This window comes from Prinia subflava, chromosome 20, assembly GCF_021018805.1.
Source record: "Prinia subflava isolate CZ2003 ecotype Zambia chromosome 20, Cam_Psub_1.2, whole genome shotgun sequence".
Lineage (NCBI taxonomy): Eukaryota > Metazoa > Chordata > Aves > Passeriformes > Cisticolidae > Prinia > Prinia subflava.
Genome location: NC_086266.1, coordinates 7,925,206 through 7,945,765, shown reverse-complemented (window position 1 = coordinate 7,945,765; position 20,560 = coordinate 7,925,206). Strand labels below are relative to the sequence as shown.

General features: G+C 52.8%; 2 protein-coding genes and 1 pseudogene across 3 annotated transcripts; 1 reads left to right on the top strand and 2 right to left on the bottom strand.

The window, feature by feature from the left end:
• The first annotated feature begins 5,251 nt into the window (after positions 1-5,251).
• Positions 5,252-10,653, top strand: LOC134560715 (cis-aconitate decarboxylase-like). Its single transcript, XM_063416996.1, has 5 exons — positions 5,252-5,266; positions 6,269-6,580; positions 7,223-7,315; positions 7,633-7,838; positions 8,613-10,653. Exons 1-5 carry the CDS (start codon positions 5,252-5,254, stop codon positions 9,529-9,531), a joined length of 1,545 nt encoding a protein of 514 aa, XP_063273066.1. The 3' UTR covers positions 9,532-10,653.
• A 748-nt stretch (positions 10,654-11,401) lies between these two features.
• On the bottom strand, positions 11,402-14,822 carry GLOD5 (glyoxalase domain containing 5). 2 transcript variants are annotated; one of them, XM_063416771.1, is made up of 4 exons: positions 14,755-14,822; positions 13,478-13,635; positions 13,200-13,355; positions 11,402-13,047 (listed from the first exon to the last, which is right to left on the bottom strand). In XM_063416771.1, the coding sequence occupies exons 2-4, from the start codon at positions 13,616-13,618 to the stop codon at positions 12,895-12,897; spliced, it is 450 nt and encodes a 149-aa protein (XP_063272841.1). In that variant the 5' UTR covers positions 13,619-13,635; positions 14,755-14,822; the 3' UTR covers positions 11,402-12,894. The 2 variants fall into 2 exon arrangements, with proteins under 2 accessions (XP_063272841.1, XP_063272840.1); XM_063416770.1 differs by lacking the exon at positions 14,755-14,822 and having other exon boundaries at positions 13,478-13,642.
• Positions 14,823-15,935: 1,113 nt separating this feature from the next.
• Positions 15,936-20,560, bottom strand: part of LOC134560714 (exocyst complex component 1-like) — a 30,768-nt pseudogene continuing 26,143 nt past the window's right edge.

Here is a 20,560-nt window from a genome sequence, read left to right as displayed (position 1 = left end):
CAATTTTGCCTCTTGTATTATTTTAAGTGACACTTCTGTATAAAGAAGCAGTTTGGTTTAAGTGGTTACACTTGGAAATGAGCCACAAAATTGAACTCCTCCAGATGTTTTGCCCTGAAACAGCCCAGGCAGGAGGTCAAAGACACACTCAGAGCCCCTGCTTGGAGTGGATCCCAGGAAGAGGGTGAGTGGGATTAGGGAGGGAGATGGGCTGGCCAGGTGACTCCTTGGCTCCCAGCAGGGGTTTTTAATTTGACAGGGCTCATTTTGTTGGTGTTTTCTGCATAACAGGCCTGCAATAAAGAGCTGGGACTGGGGAGGGATGGAGAGACAAAACTCACAGGGACATTCTCCTCTTCTTCCAGTGCAGACATGGGAGAAGGGAGGAAGACAAGCACCAGAACATGCTGTCAGGCTGAGGAGGTGTAAAGGGGAAGGATGTGAGAGGATTCAGCTCAAGATATGGAAAATGAGGAGAAAAAGGAGGGTTTGGGGTTGGAACCAACTGCAGTTGAACCCACTGCTCACAGCTACCCCCCACACCAACCCAGAGTCATGGTCCCTTGCCCTGGGATCAGTTCACAGCTGGGCATTGTCCCTGCCCCTGTTTCCTGCAGGGTCAGGACACATCAATCCAGGAAAATCCCTCTGGTGCTGTCTCAGGAGCAGCAGCACTGGAACACTGGGGGCTGCACTGAGCCTGGAAAAAAGAGGCTTGGCAGGAGAACCCCCTGGTGGAGGGGGGTGGTTTCTGATCAAATACGCCCTGGTTTGGCCCTGGCAGAACCCCACCCATGGGTGCTGCCACTGTCCTTAAGGACCCATTGCTGCAGACGCACTGCAGAGCCCTGGTGGTGAGACAGGACAACGTGGGACTGTGCAGGAGGTAAAGGAGCAGATTGAAAATCCCCCTCTCCCAGGTGGGATTAGCAGCTCTTGGCACACCCAGGGCACCAGCAGCACAGCCACTGTCCAGGAAGCCACAGGATGGAGATGTCTCCGTGCTGAGGAGGCACCTGGGTCACTGCCACAGAGCTGCACCTCCTGCAGGGATGGGGCAGCCCAGGATGATCCTTCCCTTGCTCAAATCCCTCGTGCAGCAAGGGCAAAGCCAAAGGCACATCCTGCCTCCTCCACCTTCTTTCCTCTCCCTGCTTGCCCCCTGACACCCCTCACCCTGGGGGTTCAGGAATGCTGTGTGAGGTCCTCCCTCCCTCCTGGCTCTTGTCCCCCGGTGACCTCGGAGCCACATGGGACAGGCTCTGGACACCACCTCCTCCACTCCCTGCTGTCCTCACAACAACTTCCCTTCACTCCCTTCCAGGAAAGGTCATTCCCATCTCATCCCATTTCCATGGGGCTGTCAGGCTTTGCAGGAATCACTCTGTGAGTCCGACAGCCTCTGCTGCTCCTTCATGACCAACATTAACACGAATATTCCAGGGCACGGACATTGCATCCCCAGGAGGCTGGAGCAAGGCTCTCCACCATGGGACACATCTACAAACACCAAACCATTCCGTTTTCACTCATCTCCAGTGGCATCTTGCCATGAGTTTTCCACCCCACCTTGTTAGTGATAACAAACATTTACAGAGCTCTGAGGAAACACTGCCTCTCTCCAGATAAACATGGAAAGAGAACAAAATTAGTTTTGGATAAACACACAGCAAGATGAACAGCGCACAGCCACAGCACACAGCTGGATTTCACATCACAGCCCTGCCTCTCCTCTGGTGCAAATCAGCACAGAATTGCCAGGGATACATCACTACAACAAAGCTCTGCAGGGGGGTTAGTAAAAAATCCAATTTTAAATAAAGGTGTGTCCCACCAGGCTGTTATTCTGCCCAAAATAATAAATGTTCCCGGGTTCCACTGCTGGACAAAGCAAAGAGCCATGGAATTCCCTAAAATGCTTTGGGAACAAAGGCTCCCGGTGTTCCCTGGAAGCTCCAGGACGCACTCCCAGTTCAGGGACCCAGCAGAGATGGAGCTGGAGAAGAAGGAGAGCTGGGAAAGACTCAGCCAAACACCCAGACACTGAAGGTATTCAAGAAATGCATCCAAGAAAACCACCACTGCCTCACTTCTGCCTCTGCAGCTGGGATTTACCTGCTTTGGTGACACTTCGGCTCAATGGGAGGATGATCTTGTCCCTCTCATTTCCTGGTGAATCCCACGTTTATAGTCCTCCTCGGGAGGAGGAGCCTGGAGCTAGTTGCTTCACCCATTGGCACTTGTGGCATTTTGAAGACAGAAGTTTCCTTGAACCTTGTCAGTTATTGTCTGAAATCTTTATTTATTTCCTGAAGCAGGGGTGTGTGGGGGGGGTTCCCTTCTGTCCAGCAGGGACAAACCACCCTTCCTCACGGTTTCCCCCCACCCTCTGGGTCTCCAGGGGCTGATGTCATCCCCCTGGAAATTCAGTTGCACAAAACAGAAAGCAAATTGCCTTTTGGATGCAGATATAAACCCTGCCACCAGCACCTTGCAGCCACACACCTCTGCATCCCTCGCACCGAGCACACCGAGCCGGGAGAGGCACTGGGAAAAGCAGCCACCAGCATGGTCTACTCCACCCTCCAGGTAAAACTCTTCCATGCAAACCCTCCCCATCCCTGAGCTCGCCTTTTGCACTTTAAGGAGGAAACGTCGCTTTCCGGGCGGTTCCTCTGCTGGTCCAGCTGAGCGTGGCATTAAACGGGAACCTGCCCCGTAATTAACGATTTCCAGCGGTTTTCACAGCCATTGAATTCAGCTTCTGACCTTTTCCTGCCATCCTGCTCCTTTCATGTGCCCTGAACCTTCTCTGAACCATGCCATGTGCGGGTTGTTGTTGCTGTTGTTGGGATGTGCTCCGTGGGTTTTGCCCCTCGTGCCCGCTCCAAGCTGGCCCCACTCGCTGCAGGATCTCGTGGCAGGGATGAAAAGGCTCTGCTGCCCCTTCAACTGTGTGGCTTTATTTCCCTGGATGTTCTTGGCATCCCTGCTGGACACAGCTTTGGAAAATATTTTTTTCCCCTCCTTTAAATGTGTCGTTACTTTTATGTGTTCATTTGATCCGTGAGTGTCTCACGATGAGAGGCACAACCAGGAAAACTGCTCCGAGAAACCTTACAGCAGCTCCAGTGAGATTCCCTCTCTGTGTCTCTCTTCTAGAAATCCCAGAAGTTCTTGGCAAGCTCTCGGCAAGTCCACAAAACTGCTGCCCACGGTTTGTATCTCTCAGCATTCCCCATCCTTTCCTAGGGGGCATCCCTAAATAATCACGGCATTGCTGGAAAAGAAGGGGCCGGGCTGAGCACACCAAGAGGAATCCTCAAATCCTTGGAAGGCAAAGATTCCAAATGTTTGGGGGTCCTGTGGTGCTCCATGCCCTCGGGGGTAAAGGACCAGGAGAAAAGCAGCAAGGAGTAAAAATGTGGATTGTTAGTCCTGTGCTAAACCCGAACTTTAACCGGTTTAGAACCAGACTTTCCAAATTCTTTGACCACAAATGTGAGGTGTTGAAAGGGTGGCTCAGATCCTTAACTCCTGCACTTGTCACTGCTTCCTAATTACACCTGAGCCTGCTCTGGGCATTGCCTGGAGGGGTCCATGGATCTCTTTCTGTGGCTCCAGCACTGCCCAGTTTTGGATTAACCACAACTTGTTCTATTTTGCCTCTTAACTTGGTCTAAATTTGTCTATTAACTGATCTTAGAATATGTTCTTGGTCTATTATCTTTATTAACTTATTTCTAAAAGTTTCCTTAGTTTAGTATAAGTTTCTTATAAGTTTATTAACTTCTTCTAAAAAGGGCTCTTGGTTTATTGTAAGTTTATAATAGATTTATTAACTTGTTTTAAAATATGTTCTTAGTCTATCATGCCAATTTATTTAAAAATGAGTTATTAATACAACAAAGGCAAGGAATGTTGCTTAATGAGACCTGATGATAAGAGAAATAATAGTCCACAGGGATTTATTTTGTCGTGCATCAAATTTAATTTCTTAATGAAGTCCTGCCGTACCAGGAGGAAAATCCCAGAGTCATGGAAAGCTTTTAACTGAAGGGTTAAAAAACTTTGCTGCCTGCCGAGGTGACAAAGAGCATTTGATGCCGGGAAGGAACCAGTCCAGCTTCTCTGGGTGCTGGGTGATTGGAGCAGATTTTCCTGCGGCCTCTCCAAGCCCTGACATCACCGCTCCCGCTCCGGGAGGGCGGCGGGGGCACCCAGGGGTGCTCCGGGGGGAGCCGGGCTGGGGTCGGCAGCGGCTCCGAAGTGCGGAGTGCCGGGATTCCTGTAGGGATGCGGTCCCTGGAGGGGGTGCCAGGATTCCTGTAGGGATGCGCTCCCGGGAGGGGAGTGCTGGGATTCCCGTAGGGATGCGCTCCCTGGAGGGGGTGCCAGGATTCCTGTAGGGATGCGCTCCCGGGAGGGGGTGCCGGGATTCCTGCAGGGATGCGCTCCCGGGAGGGGAGTGCCGGGATTCCTGTAGGGATGCGCTCCCGGGAGGGGAGTGCCGGGATTCCTGTAGGGATGGGCTCACCGAGCGGGGGTGCCAGGATTCCTGTAGGGATGCGCTCCCGGGAGGGGAGTGCTGGGATTCCTGTAGGGATGCGCTCCCCGGGAGGGGAGTGCTGGGATTCCCGTAGGGATGCGCTCCCTGGAGGGGGTGCCGGGATTCCTGTAGGGATGCGCTCCCGGGAGGGGGTGCCGGGATTCCTGTAGGGATGGGCTCCCGGGAGGGGGTGCCGGGATTCCTGCAGGGATGCGCTCCCGGGAGGGGAGTGCCGGGATTCCTGTAGGGATGCGCTCCCGGGAGGGGAGTGCCGGGATTCCTGCAGGGATGCGCTCCCGGGAGGGGGTGCCGGGATTCCTGTAGGGATGCGCTCCCCGGGAGCGGGGTGCCAGGATTCCTGTAGGGATGCGCTCCCGGGAGGGGGTGCCGGGATTCCTGTAGGGATGCGCTCCCGGGAGGGGGTGCCGGGATTCCTGCAGGGATGCGCTCCCGGGAGGGGAGTGCCGGGATTCCTGCAGGGATGCGCTCCCGGGAGGGGAGTGCCGGGATTCCTGTAGGGATGGGCTCCCGGGAGGGGGTGCCGGGATTCCTGTAGGGATGCGCTCCCCGGGAGCGGGGTGCCAGGATTCCTGTAGGGATGCGCTCCCGGGAGGGGGGATGCTCTCCCGGTGAGTCAGGCGGCGATGGCGTTCCCAGCTGTGTTTACAGCAGGCTCAGACTGGGCTCGAGGTGAGCCCGGCCATGAGCCAGCGCTCCGTGAGTCACTGAGGTGACATTTCGGGATGAATCCAAACCAGGGAAATTAGGGAACGGTCATTTCATTAATTGCCATGTTTGCCGTTCCAAAAACAAAGCCTCTTGTGTACCTGCTGATCTGGATGAGCTTTCCTCTTGGAGCAAAGTATTTTTATTATTTTCGCCTGTGATTCGTGTAATTTGGACATTAATTCATCTTTTTATCTCCATCTGTGTGTGCACCCCACATCCATCCATAAGTACATGTATGGATTTGCCATCCTGCAAATGTTGGCTACGTGGAATTTCATTTCTCCAGCTCTCCTGTGCACTCCCAAATAAATATAAAAAGTATAAATTGTAACACGCCGTAACAATTTTAATTCTATGAATTATAAATATAATTATATTAGTTATATTCTGTATTCTAATTCTAGAATTATGAATAATTTTATAAATTATAAATTACTATATGAATTATTTAAATTATTATATAAAATTTTTATATATATATATAATCTAAACAAGACAATATATCACTGAAATTGAAACATACGATAGACACAAACTGAGTATTTTGCATAGAATTTTAACATACTTTTAAAGATTAACATCCTTGGGAGTACATGGGGCTTAAGAGCTTTGGTGGCTGAGTCAAGACACCCCAGTGCCTTGTAGGATGAAACATCTGGATAAATCCAGGCTTTGGGTCTAGTCCTGCTTTCCAAAGAATCAGGGAAGTTTTGGATTTCTGTGGTCCATTCCTGCTCTGCCTTTCCTCTGGGTAAAGGGACATCATTTGCGCTGATACCTCCCAAAAAATGGTTGTTGGAACCCCAAGCTGAGGGGATGGGGCTGAGCTCTGAAATTTCTTCACCTGAACCTTCTGGAAACCACCCCAGGAGGAGCCCAGGGCACCTGTGGAATATGGAATTTTATATATAGAACATACGGAGTCAGTGAGTGTCCCAAGCTGGAAGGGACCCATGGGGATGAGGAATTCCAGCTCCCTGCCCTTGCCAGACTCCCAAACCTGACCCCCCTGGCCGGGGCAGGCGCAGCTCCCCGAGCCAGGAACATCTCGGGCGTGGCTGGAGCGCAGGGCTGACCGCTGTCCTTGTCCCCTGCCCGTGTCGCGGTGCTGCAGTGGTGGCCCGGAGCGCTCCTGAGGACACCGTGACCAGCAGCTTCGCCTGGTTCATCTCGGCAGCACGGCCCGAGCACCTGTCCCAGACCGTGCGGCAGCGCAGCAAGAGGATGATCCTGGACAGCCTCGGCGTGGGGCTGGTGGGCAGCACCACGCGCGTCTTCGACATCGCCCTGCGCTACTGCCGGGTACGGACGGCCCGCCACGGCCACCGCGATGGCCCACACGGCCACTGCCACCACCATGGCCATGGCCACAGCCACCGCCACTGCCATTGCCACTGCTACTGCCACTGCCATGGCCAGGACCAGGGGCACCGCCACTGTCACTGCCACCGCCACTGCCACTGCCATTGTCACTGCCACTGCCATCCCCACTGTCACTGCCACTGCCACTGCCACTGCCACCGCCACTGCCACTGCCATTGTCACTGCCACTGCCACTGCCACCGCCACTGCCAACGCCACTGCCACTGCTACCGCCACCGCCACCACCACTGCCTCTGCTACTGCCATTGCCATTGCCACTGCCACCGCCACTGCCACTGCCACTGCCACTGCCACCACCACCGCCACTGCCACTGCCACTGCCACCACCACTGCCACTGCCACTGCCACTGCCTTTGCCACTGCCACTGGCACCGCCACTGCCACTGCTACTACCACTGCCACCGCCACTGCCACTATCACCATCACTGCCACTGTCACTGCCACTGCCACCGCCACCACCACTGCCACCGCCCTGCTACCGCTGCCTCCGGGGCTGATCCTGGCGGTTGGAGGGACTGGGGGTGGCTGGCACCCTCCCCTGACATTCCCTCCATTCCACAGGAGCTGTACTCCTCTGTGGCTGTGAGCTCTGTCTATGGAAAGCCAGGAGTGAAGCTCTCCCCGACGCTGGCGGCCTTCACCAACGGCGTGGCGGTAAGGCCGGATCTTCCCGGGGCATCTGTGCTCCCGGCTCTTCCAGGGGAATCTGTTCTCCTGGTTTTTTCAGGGGGATCCATGTTCCTGGCTCTCCCAGAGGAATCTGGTGGTGCCAGGAATTAGCATTCCAGGAAACAGAGTGGTCATGGATGGGGGAAAAAAGCTGGGAGTCTCCTGGCTTTTAGAGGAACCAAACAGTTTCCCGTGAGGACACTGAGTGGAGGCCTTGGCAGAATTTCCTCAGGAATATCAGTCGGGAGTCCTCATTCCCTCAGTGTCCAGCCAGCACAGCCTCATCTCTGTTTCCCTGGCAGACTCATTCCATGGATTTTGATGACACCTGGCACCCTGCCACTCACCCCTCGGGGGCTGTCCTGCCAGCTCTCCTGGCAGCTTCCCAGATGCTCCCTCCGAACACCAAACCCAACGGCCTGGATTTCCTGCTGGCGTTCAACGTGGGCCTGGAAGTGCAAGGGAGGCTCATGCACTTCTCCACTGAGGCTCACGACATTCCCAAAAGGTAAAGCTCCTGTTCTTCACCGAGGATGAAGAGGGTTGACAAGTCTGGGTTTTAAAATGTTCTTTTAGGTTAAGCCAAGTTTAAGTCCAGTTTAATTTAGCTTTACCCCAGGGCCTTACTGAGAGCCAAATGCCAGAGGTGATTGCACCATGCATTTATTTGGTGATTTTCAGAGATTTTGCCTCAAAATAACCCTCAGGACTCCCAGAGAGTCTGCAGTGCCATCACCTGACCCAGCCAGGGCAGGATCCCAGAACCAAGCAGAGTTTGGTGGTGGGCACAGCCCCTGGTCCAACTGCTGCCACCAGCAGTGCCCTGGTATGATCCAAGTGATGGAATCAACCAGAAACTGTTCCCTTGGGGATGTTTGAGGTTGAATTATTTGTCTGAGGGATAGAAAGTTTGGCTGTGTGGACACAAGCCATGGCACATCTTGGAGAAAGTTCAAATTGCTTTTTGGAGATGCTGAGCTCACCCTGGTGTTTCTGAGGAAGTTTCAAGGAGAAATTCATATTTTAGACTAAATTTATGTTAATTAACTCTAAATTTAGAGTTAAACTAAACCCTAGTAAAACTCTGATTTTAAAGTTAATTTATAAGTTAAAATTTATGGTTAAATTTTGAGTCAGGTGAATCCCACCCTCAGCAGAGCCCAAGGGAGTTCCTCTGGCTGACAGAATTTCCTCATTTTCCACAAATTTTTCCACTGGAGGGTGCTTCAGTGTTCCCCGTGCCAGGCAGCCAGGGCTGCTCATTCCTGCTGTCCCCCCGCAGGTTCCACCCTCCCTCGGTGGTGGGCACGCTGGGCAGTGCCGCGGCCACGGCCAAGCTGCTGTCCCTCAGCTCGGCCCAGTGCTGCCACGCCCTGGGCATCGCCGCCTCCCTCGCCGGGGCGCCCATGGCCAACGCCGCCACCCAGGCCAAGCCTCTGCACGTGGGCAACGCCACCCGCCTGGGCTTGGAGGCCGCTCTGCTGGCAGCTCGAGGCATGGAGGCCAACCCCTTGATCCTGGACGACATCCCCGGCTGCTCGGGGTTCAGCGCCTTCTACAGCGTCTACCAACCCAAGCCGCTGCCCGCGCCCGGCCAGCACCACGAGTTCCTCCTGGAGAAACAGGACGTTGCCTTCAAGCGGTTCCCAGCCCACCTGGGCATGCACTGGGTGGTGGATGCTGCCTTGTCCGTCCGGAACCTCTTCATCAACTACGCGGGGTCCTTCTCCCCCTCTCTGATCCGCTCCATTTTGCTGAAGATCCCGGTGTCCAAGTACATCAACCGGCCTTTCCCCAGCTCGGAGCACCAGGCCAGGCACTCCTTCCAGTTCAACGCCTGTGCTGCCCTGCTGGACGGCGAGGTGGGCCTGGGCTCCTTCTCTGAGAGCAACATCCAGCGGCAGGAGCTCAGGGAGCTGCTGGACAAGGTGGTGGTGGAGCATCCTGAAGACAACGTGGCCAACTTTGACAAGATGTACGGAGAGGTGGCCCTGCTCCTGCACAGTGGGGACGTCCTGACAGGCAAATGTGACACTTTCTATGGGCACTGGAGGAAGCCCCTGAGCAAAGAGTCGCTCCTGAAGAAGTTTCGATCCAATGCCTCCCACGTGCTTCCAGAAGAAAAAATAGAAGCCATCATCACTCTGGTGGACAACCTGGAGAACCTGTCCGACAGCTCCCAGCTGGCCTGCAGCCTGTGAGGGGACAGCATGGGGGCTTGGTGAGGGGCTTGTCCTGGTGAAACTGCGATTCCTTTCTTCATTGGTGCTTTCCTGTTGATTCCCAAGGACAGAGCAGTTCCCATCCTTTCCAGTAGATAATTCCAAAGGAACCCACAAGGCAGGAATTGTGTTTGGGTTAGCACATGGAGTAAGCTTCAACTCCTGGCTGATGCTGGCTGAGGAGCTGAAAGGCCACTACAAGTACAAAAAAAATCCATGGAAATCTCTGAGAATCCTGGGGCATTACCCAGTTCTGCAGGAGAAACGGTGCCTATGCATTTCTTACAGCTGGATTCCAAGCTTTTTCTGTGCAGAACTCCTGAAGGCCGAGTCTGGGAAGAGCAGGAATTTCAGTTCAGAGCCTGTGCCTGGCCACAGAAAAAACCCATCTTGCAAACAGTCCTAATGCAGAACTCTCTGGCAGAGAAGGATCATTTTCCTTTCCAGTAAAAGCCTCCCATTTCTCCAGCCCATGGGCACTGTTTGTCACTTCTCTGTGTACAGAGGATGGTTTGAGGACCCTTGAGACTTGGATGTCTTCTCTGAAGGGAGGACAGTTGTTAGGTGAGGAATCAGTCCTATACCCTGAGAGTGATCCCTGCCCATCCCAGGGCTGTCCCACCCCATCCCTCCTGGCTTTCCCAGGCTTTCCCAGGCACCTGTTCCGAGCTGGCTCACCAGGTGGACCCTGGGCTTCTCTGGCAGGTGACTTGGGCCCATACACTCTGACTCCCACTGGGAGATTCCTGCTTCCCTCCTGTGAGAGGAGGGGAAGCTCACTGAGACTCAGCTCTTAACTCATCTTTCCAGCTGGGGTGAAATCTGTGCTCCTGAGCAGCCATCCCCTGGAAGGCTCCTTCCCCTGCACCCTCCCTGAGTGGTGAGATGGAGAACTCAACATTTCTCCACATGAAATACTGGGACTGCTGATCCAAAGAGCTCCTTTCCAATATGATCATGATGAAATTGTGGAATCTGCTGTGGGAATTAGTATCCAAGAGGGATGAGATGGGAGCAGACAAGAAGGAAGATCCTTTTGTCTTGCTGCTCATGGTTTGTGCAGGGAACAAACCATCCAGAAGAAAACTGTTTTCCCACCTGTTAATCCACTCTCTCCCACTGTCCAATATTCACAATGAAACTTGCTGAATAAAGAATAGAATTAAATTAATTTTCTCCATCAAAATTTAATGCTTCATTATGTAAACCATCAGTTTTAATCAGAATACTCACAATACAGAGGCTTTTCCAATAGATGGGGAGCCCAGCCGAGGTTGGGACAGGGACAGCTGGAATGCTGGCCTGTGGCCAGTGGTTTCTCCAGCAAAAAACATTGATCTCCAAAGGTTCTTTTTCCCAGAGACAACAACAATCAGCAGCCAGCAAAGGCTCCAGTGCTCCAACACCATCACTCCAGGAGAAGTTCCTCCATTAGCAATCCGTTCCAAATACCTGCTAAATCTCTGTGACAAGTTTTGAGTTTCCCGTGGTTTGGGTCAGGTGTGAGATCCCTGAAAGTGTCATTCCACGTTTCACCCTCTGGTGAACGGGACAGCCGTGGAGCCATGTCCTCCAGGCCAGCCAGCTCAGCACTTACAGGGAACAATGTGTGGGACAGAACCAAGGTGGGCTCCAGTGGAGGGAACGAAACGCTCCCATGGGCTTTGACCCCCTCCCATGGGAACTGACCCCCTCCCATGGGCTTTGACCCTCTCCCATGGGCTTTGACCCCCTCCCATGGGGACTGACCCCCTCCCATGGGGACTGACCCCCTCCCATGGGCACTGACCCTCTCCCATGGGGACTGACCCTCTCCCATGGGCACTGACCCTCTCCCATGGGGACTGACCCCCTCCCATGGGCACTGACCCTCTCCCATGGGCACTGACCCTCTCCCATGGGGACTGACCCTCTCCCGCGGGCTTTGACCTCTCCTGTAGGGATTGACCTTCTCCCATGGGAACCAACCCTGTTCCATGAGGATTAACCCTCTCCCGTGGGCACTGACCCTCTCCCGTGGGCAGGACCCTCCGTGGGGTCCCACGCCAGCTGGACTCTTCTGGGGAACATCAGCACCCTGGAGAGCTCTGCAGGCGCCGGGGCCGAGGGGACTCTGCTCCCAGGGGTCTCTCACTGTGATCCCTCCCTGGGCGCCCTTCCCGGAGCTCCATTCACAAGACGAAGGTGAGGACATGCCCGTGGCTTTCTCCCATGGCATTCCTGTCTTTAGTTCCCACAAACGACTCAATGGAAACCAGCTCATCCCCGCTGATCATCCAAAGCACTGGATATTTTGTGACCTTGACTTTTTTTCGCACCATGAAGAATTTTGGATTCCCCACGAAATTCCAGCAAGGAAAAATGAGTACAATTCAGAAATTGTTTTAATTTTATAGAGGATTTGGACTGCAGAGGTCAGAAGAGTCCTCCCTCCTTTCCAGCGCTGTTCCTGTGAGGACATCGCTGCTACCTCAGTGTGGCCAGCCTGGGAACTGCTCTGCTTGAGAATCCCCACTCCCTTCATTGTTTTATACTTTTTAGATAGCTTTGAAATGGCTTTTTAAATAGCTAAAGGAAGAAGAAAACTTAGAACAGTCCCACAAGTAACCAGGTGCCATCAGAGTCAGACTCCCCTGTGTCAGACCATCCTCAATCCCTGCATAAACCCAGATGAGCTCCTGGACTTCTGACACCCTGCTCTTCCTGTAGGCTCCTCATCCTTGCTTTTTCCATTCCTGAGTGACAGAAATCCCACAGTTATTGATACAGAGCAGAGGCTGAAACTTGGAACTTCAGTTTCAGGAGTGCTTGAGTGTCACACCAAGGCCAAATTCCCAAATCCCAGGTGAGGAGTGTGTTTGGACAGTCACAGCTGGATTTAAACCTCTGGTTTGGTGGGAGAGCCACCAGCACCAGGCAGCTTGAGACAGGAAGGAGGAGGATGAGAGGAATGGAGACAGAAATTTCCAGCTGTGGTAAAGTGACTCTGAAGAGGAGAGGAGTGACAGGTGGACAGAGTAGGAATGAGGACTTAACTACAGCAACACGGATAGCAAGAATTAGGGAAAACAGCCCAACAACTGCAGTGCAGCAGCAGCAGGACAGGTTTTCCCAGAAGGCCATGAAATATCTGTGATGGAGATGTATAAAAGCAGAATTCACACCCAGAGCAGAGCAGGCTGCCCTGGGAAAACTCCCAATGTCCTTGCAGCCCTACTTTGTGGCTATGATTTGAGGCTTGTCCCAGGTTTATCCAGTTAAAGCTTGGACATTTAAATTGGCCAGCCAAATCGGCCTCTGTACCCTATCTCCTGCTGGGAGCCAGGCAGAGCAGGGCTGTGGTCAGGGCTCCCCTTCAGTGCCTGCAGCCACATCCGTGCAGTACCTGGAAACCTCAACCAGGTTCTCGTCGGGGTCTCGGAAGTAGATGGAGGTTATTGGGCCCACAGCACCAGTTCTGGCCACGGGACCTTCTTCAATGGCCACCCCACAGGCCTGGAGGACACAGGGGAGCAGGGGTTTGATGGTCATGTCATCATCGTGCCCTCCCCCCAGCCTGACATTCCCCAGGAAAGTGTCATTTAGAGGCTCTGGGTTCATGTCTCCTGGGATGACACTGTCCTGGGGACGTTCTGGGCCTGCCTCACCTCCAGGTGCTCCAGCAGCTTCTCCAGGGGTGCTGCTGTGATCAGGCAAAAATCCGCAGAGCCGGGAAGTGGGCGCCGAGCCTTGGGCTCAAACTCCTGCCCAGCCTGGTGCAGGTTGAACTTCTGGTGGCCAAAACGTAAAGCTTTGCGATTTCCCTGCTCCCAAAGGAAAAGGCCGAAGTAAGGGAGACTGCCTGGGCTGGAAACCTTCAGCACCCACTGCCCCGAGCAGCCCTGGAAACCCTGGGGGGAGTCCTGCTAACTCAGGTTAGGGTTACCTTGAAAGTCACCACCTCCATGCCCAGGACTTTGGAATAAAAGGCCACAGTGTCCTCAATGCTCTTCACGGTCAGCACAAGGTGGTCCAGGCGTTGGATGAAACACGAGGGTGGGCTCCTGCCCTCCTCCTTCCAAGCCATGCTCTCAGGGCTGGGAACTGGCATGGAAAACCAGAGAACAGGGAAGTTAGGAGCATCCAGATATGCAGGGAAATGGAAAATGGTCCAGGGAGCTGAGGGCTGAGTGGGGATCACCCAGGTTTTCCTTTGTCCTGCAGGTGGCACAAGTACAGAAGCAATAAATCCTCCTCCCTGCAAGAGCCTCAGACTCTGATCTGGTGGCACCTGAGCCTGCCAGAGCCCCTGGCTGGGCCAGGTGTGGGGGCTCTGGGTGACATCGCTGAGGGCTGATGTCACCAAGATGCCAAGCTCCCAACACACAAACCCCCGTGTGCAGCAGGGGTGGGGCCGTATGTGTGATCCTTCCTCCAGCCCCCTCTGGGGTCCTCCAAGTGTGGGCACTCACCCAGGTGGAGCCAAGCCAGAGAGTGAAGACAAACTGGGGCCTGGCAGAGCAGCAGAAAACACCCGAGGACATTTCCTGTCATTTGTCTTTAGGCTGCCAGATGCCATCCCCAGGCAGAGGGTGAGGCCAGGGGCTCAGGGTGACGCAGTACCAGTTTGGGGACTCACCAGCCTGGGGACACAGAGGTTCCTGGTGGCTTAGGCTGGGTTCAGATGCTCTGGCACTGCCCTTGGCTTTTAGGGACGTGGGTTAGGGAGGTGTTGGCAGGCCTGGGAGAATGGTTGGACTTAATGACCTCAGAGGGCTTTTCTAACCTAAATGATTCCAGGATTCTGCATGGGAAGTGGTTGGTGAGGAGAGATCCCACAGCCCCACTGAGGCAGGAGCAGGGTCAGCGTAGAGCCAGGTGCAGATTCCCTGGAATCTCTGTTCACTGCAGCCAGAGGAGCCTGTTTGGAGCAAGATCCCATTATCCCATTCCATGGCCTGGCCTGTGCCTGGTGACTGCAGCAGTCGTGGGGGAGCCATTGACAGACCCCTGGAATCTCTGTCCCCCTTGAGTGTCCAACAACCTCGGAGCCACCTGGCTCAACCCCTCTGCAAATCCCTTCACCCCGGGTGTCCTCTCGGGTGCTCCCAAATTGCAGCAGCTTCATGTCCCAGACTGCAGCTCCCACCTCCTGCCCTCCCCTCCCAGGTGAGCCCCTGAGCCAAAACCTGAGAGGAAACGGGGCTGCAGAGTTCCTGTTACCTCTGGAGGGACCAAGAGCTGGAGGGCAGCACTGGATGGTTTCCTATGCCCGTCCTCTTCCTGCTGGGAGCAGCCACGTCACGGGACAAAGGGAGGGAACGATAAGATTGGAAACGGGAGCTCTAAACATTGGTCCCTGCAGAGGTGGACCTTGGCCCAAAGGCCAGCTGATTGAAAAAATCCCAGAAAAATAGTCTGGATTTTTCCCTTTACAAGGGAAAGTTGGGTTTATGTCCTGGCTTAAAGCTCCCGCTGAAGAAGCCACGATATCCCTGGAGAAGAGGGGCTGGCCAGGCAGCCACAGCAGCCTCCCACCTCCCCAGCAATGGACAGGGAATTTTGCCTCCAAGATTATTTTCTAATGTGCAAAATAAATAATCTTTGTCCTGTGAGGCAAATATCAAGGAGTTCAAACTCTTCAGTTGTTTAAGAAGGTTGTGTTGGACAATATGTAAACCCCATGAGCATCCCAAGAAACAGAGACAGCATTAAAAGAATGACAATATATTGGTGAGCTGGTGTAGGGAGATTCCTAAGATTATGGGTTAAAAGCAGGCAATTCCCCGAGGGATTGGTTTGGATCTCTAGAAATGCACATTTAGATCAAAGAACTGCACATTTCTCCACTCCAGTTAAGATGTGAGTAAATCTGAGCTAAAAGCAATAAATCCATTAATATTTACAGCTCTGGACTTTCATCTGCTGGATGACTTTCAGTGGAGAGCTGTGAAGCAGCGGTGCCTGTTGGGATACCTGGATGTGGGAACACCTCTCACTCAGAATGTCTCCATGTAGTTTCACCCTCTGGTTTAGCACAGGCTCACTGAAATTCGAGCAGAGAAAAGGAGAAAGTCCCTGGAGAGAAGACGTTTTCCCATTGGGAATGTTCTGCTGAGGAGCTGGGGCACCAGCACTCACTTTGGTGGAGATCTGAGGCTTGGAGGGTCATTTCCTGGTGGCAAAATGGTTTCCTGGAGCAGGAAAGTTGTGGTTTGGATCTGACAACTCCATTTCCCCAAGAGAAATTTAGTCCAGGACCAACAAGCTGGAGGGACTTTGGGATTAAGTTCAGGGTAGGAACCCAAATATGCAACTTGGGAATGGTTCTGTGTTCAGCTCCGTGGAGGTGTGGCTGAAACAAGGATTCCTGAGCTGCTCCCGACATTCAGAGAGGGATTTCCCTACATGTTGGACATGGTGATGGAGCTAAAGTAGCTCAGCAAGTCCTGCATGATGAAGTCCAGGGCAATCCCTGCTCCCACACAGCAGCGTTGGATGAGCTCCTCAAACTCCCGGTACTGCCAGATGAATCCCTGCTCCACGGGCTGCCACAGCACCTGGAAAAGCAAACCTCAGCTCCTTCCCCTGCCCCTGCAGCCACGCAGGCAGGGCAGGGCAGGGCAGTCGTGAATCCCAACCATCCCAATGTCACACCCATCCCACTCCAGTCACCGGCAATAGGTTTTCCTCTGGAGACAGATATTTGTGGGTTGTCCTGTAGAGGGTCTCCAGGGCTCTTTTGACTTCCTTCCTAGGATATTTTTCTATGACTTTCCGGAGTTCCTGCTTGCTGTAGGCCTCCTCTTCCTCCTTGACCTCCTCTTCCTTCACCCCCTGAGCCAGGTGGGCTTTGATCCCCTCAAAGAAATGCCGGAAAGGGAAGGAGACATTCCATGATGAGCCATCCTGAGGTGGATTCCTGCATCAGGGCTGACCCCTGAGCCCTGCCCTCAGCTCCCCTGTCTAATTCAGTTGAAATGAGGAATTTAAGAACATTTAATGAAGTACTGGAGATTTTTATCCTCCAGGAAAGCAGAGTTTAGGGATTTTCGTGGTTCTCTCCCCTCCCTACTCCACAAGCAGCATCCCTGAGAGTAGCAGGCCCGTGGAGCAATGGGACTGCTGGAAAATCCCTCCAGTCCCTTGATGCTCCCCCCAGTTTTCTCCCTACAGAGAGTTTGGAGGCAGAAGTGGGGATAAGAGGTCCCAGAACCTGCAGATGTGTAAAGCAAAACGTGAATATTCTCAGTTCTCCTAACATCTCTGCCAGAGCTGGACAGGACATTCCACATCTGCTGCAAAACAAGGGAATAATCCCTTCCCTCATCCTCCTGTCTATTCACACAGCCCAAGAATCCATTTTGGTATTCCAGCTGCAACTTGGCTGTGGAGGAATAACCCAAATCCCGAGGATTTTGAGATCCTAAATGTATGAACTGCTTCCAAGAACCAGGAATCAGCTCCTTCATTACTTACACCTCTTTGCACCTTCTCTTGGTGAAAAGAAACTGGAAGAGCTGGAGAGGGCCATGCCAGGATTTTGGGAAGTTCAGGTGCCCTCATATCCCACTCACTTTGCTGTGAGCAATAAAATGATCCTTTCCCTTGGAATAGGGAGGATTTGAAGCCATAGCAGAGCTCAGGTAGCACAAGACACGGAGCTGATTTTCCAGCCAAGCCAACAAATGTTTGACAGCAATGACTGGAAACAAATTGGAAGTAACAGGTCCCATAAATAATTCCAGCTGAGCTCCGTCTGCGAGACATTTCAGGAAGAGGGAAGGAGCAGGAGAGCCATGGTCTCGGGAAGGGGGGAATGTCTGTTTGAGCTTGCAGAGCCAGATGCTCTTAGCTCAGTTAACGAAGCAGCCACTTGGGAAGTGTTGGATGGATCAGCCCAGGCAGCTGTGAAAAAGGAACTGGGATCTGCCAGATGCCGGCACGCAACCGGAGTGGGAACGGGAACAAACTGGGAACAGACTGGGAAGAGACTGGGAAGAGACTGGGAACAAACTGGGAACAGACTGGGAAGAGACTGGGAACAGACTAGGAACAGACTGGGAACAGACTGGGAACAGACTGGGAGCAGACTGGGAGCAGACTGGGAACAAACCGGGAACAAACCGGGAACAAGCTCCCACCAGTGCTTTGGAATTCTGCCCCTCCGTGTGTCTTTGTCCACCACTTGGAAATGGGCAGGAGGAGAAGGCAGCAGGAAGATGAGAAAACCCACACATGGCTCGGATTGTCAGTGAGAAGAGGGAATGGAAAAGGCTTCCTTGTGGGAAAGCAGGCTGATCACATTGTCTGGATGTAAGGAATTTTTTCCAGTGAGAACAAGCTGGGATAATCAATCAAACCTGCCCAGGGACGTGATAGAGTCCCACCTCTGGAGCTTTCAGGATGTGACTGGACAGGGAGCTGTGGAATCTCATCTAAGCAACCTCCCCAGTGAAGTCTGGACTGGGTGATCCTTTGGGATCCCTTCCACAGGGATTCTGTGATGCTGCTGAGGTGGGACTGCACAGCCAAAGCCAGCAGTGGTCAGGGAAGAGAGCACTGGACAGGACATTCCACATCTGCTGTGAAACAAAGGAATAATCCTTTCTTTCATTCTCCTGTCTCTTCACACAGCCCAATAATCTGTTTGGGTATTCCTGCTGCAATTTGGCAGTGGAGAAATACCCTAGATCCTAAGGATTTAGAATTCCTAAATGTACAGACTGTTTCCCAGAAACAGGAATGGGCTCCTGCACTATTTACACCCCTTTGCACCTTCCCTTGGCATCTGTGCTCAGACTGGGTGATCTGGAGAAGACCATGCCAGGATTTTGGGAATCCCTGAGCAGAATGAAATCCAGGTGCTCTCATATCCTGTGACAACAAAGTAACATAATCCCGGACTGGATTCAGGGCAGGGAGTTTTGAACCAGTTAATCCAGAGTTTTGGGAAGAGCCCTTGCCCTTGGAGGCCCAGGCCAGGGTCCTGTGCTCACCTTGAGCCTCTCCAGGGCCTGGCCCAGGTATGTGGTGAGGGATTTATTTCTCCATGTGCTCGCTGGACCTTTGCCTGGCTTCTCTCTTCTTGTCCTCCAGGCAGGGGATGTTCTTTTGGCACAGCAAGTCGTGGATTTGGTGCAAATTCTCCATCATCACCATACCCGTGTTCACCTTCAGGTTTGCTGAGGACAGGCTGTTGACTGGTGTCCTGGGTTATGTAACCAAAAAAAAGTGTATTCTATTTCATCTGTAGAAAGCAGTTGGGGGATGGTTTCTTTTTCTTTCTCTCTTGTAACTCCAGGGGAGGAGGGCGGATGCCTTCTGATCACAGCCCAGCTGTTAAACCAGGTGGGGCAGGGTTTGTGATCTCTGTCACCACTGCCCACCCTCGGGGATATCTTCTGTTCATGGGCCATTGAGGCTCACAGTGACTGACACATTCCATCATCCATTGGGAGATGGAACACCCAGGGGGAGGAGCCAACCATTCCTACCCAGATAAAAATGGGGACACAGGGACCCCAGACATTCCTCTTTGCCACTGGATTCCCAGAGGAAGAGCGGACCCATCTCACCAGCACTGAACCTGTCTGCAGGATCATCTCTGCTCCAACAGAACCACATCTGTCACTGCAGGAGGATTTATTTGGACTGCTTCAACACCCTGAACAGGGTGTCAGGTCGTATTCCTGATTCCATCAGGGTTTTCTAGGACTTTTGTTTGTTTGCTTGCTTGGTTTTTTGTATTACTGCATTTGCATTTTTAATATTCCTAGTAAAGAACTGTTATTCCTATTCCCATATTCCCAAAGCTCCTAATTGCAAAATTGTAATAATTTGGAAGGAAGGGTTTTTTACATTCTCCATTCCAAGGGAAACTCTGGTTTTCCCTGACAGAGACCTGTCTTTCCAAATCAAGACAACTGGAAAGGAAGGAGGGAGTCAGGAGTGGAGAGAAGCCCCTGCAGGCTCTCAGGAGGGATGTGCCTTTGGGATGGCTCATTTGAACCATCTGAATTCAGAGGGAGCAATTATAACACAAATCCTGATCCCTGCCCGTGATTCCCTACCTCATCTGCTTCCCTGCAAACATTCCTGGAGCCTGGCAGGGCCCTATCCATGGATTTATCAGTGAGTTCACCCGCAGGTGCTCACCCTCACCTCCAGTGCCTGCAGCTCCATGGAGTCACAGCCCAGCCAGAAGAATTCCTGCAAGAATTGTTGCTGCGAGGTACAAAGGGGCTGCAGCTCACTTAGCACTGCTCCAACACCTGCCCAGAAACCACCTTTGGTCTGGAAACCCTCTGGAATTCACTGGGGACACCGGAGCAGGTCCATGCCCACCTGAGGGGACGTGGGGCAGCACAGGGAGCACCCCAGGCTCTGCTCCAGGGAAGGGGCACAGGATGGGGTGGCATATGGAACACCCCAGGAACCCTCAGCTCCTTGCCCTGCCGATGTCCCCCTGGCTGGGGTGTCCTCTTGGCTTTCCCTCCTGCCAGGGAGGCTCCACCAGGGCTGCCTGGTCCCCACCGGCTTCTCCCAAATTTCCTGCAGACCTGCACGGGGTGTGGGATGTCAGAAATCCCATCCCTCTTGGATTCTCCAGCTCCTGGAGTCTTGGATATTTAAAGTCTCTAATGTCTCTTTTTATGTCTGACCTTATGCATGAATTGATCTTTTCCTGTTATTTTCAGATAAATTAGGAAGTTGGATTGAATTCCCATTTTTTTCTCTGCATTCTCACCTGTTTCTCCCTCTTTTTTCATTATTTTTGTTTCATTAAATTGCCTTTTAATTTCATTGATTGAGGTGTTTATCCCTTTGCTGTCTTCTGCATACTCCTGACAGCTGGGTTGTGGAAAATCCCAGGGGATCAGCACAAAAACCTGCAAAAGTCTCAGGAAAATTGTTTAGTGCTTAATTTTGATTATAAATTGCCATAAAAAATACGCAGGGGAGGTAGGAGTGGCTTTTTCTCAAAAAATGCCCTTTTAAAATGATTATCTTTCACCTGGAAATAAAT

Coding starts and splice junctions, on each gene's coding strand:
- LOC134560715 (XM_063416996.1), top strand. Junction 6,581..7,222: donor TCGCCCTGCGCTACTGCCGG/GTACGGACGGCC, acceptor TCCATTCCACAG/GAGCTGTACTCCTCTGTGGC. Junction 7,839..8,612: donor GCTCACGACATTCCCAAAAG/GTAAAGCTCCTG, acceptor GTCCCCCCGCAG/GTTCCACCCTCCCTCGGTGG.
- GLOD5 (XM_063416770.1), bottom strand. CDS start 13,642: ATGCCAGTTCCCAGCCCTGAGAGCATGGCTTGGAAGGAGGAGGGCAGG. Junction 13,356..13,477: donor TGGAGGTGGTGACTTTCAAG/GTAACCCTAACC, acceptor CTTTGGGAGCAG/GGAAATCGCAAAGCTTTACG. Junction 13,048..13,199: donor AGCTGCTGGAGCACCTGGAG/GTGAGGCAGGCC, acceptor TGTGTCCTCCAG/GCCTGTGGGGTGGCCATTGA.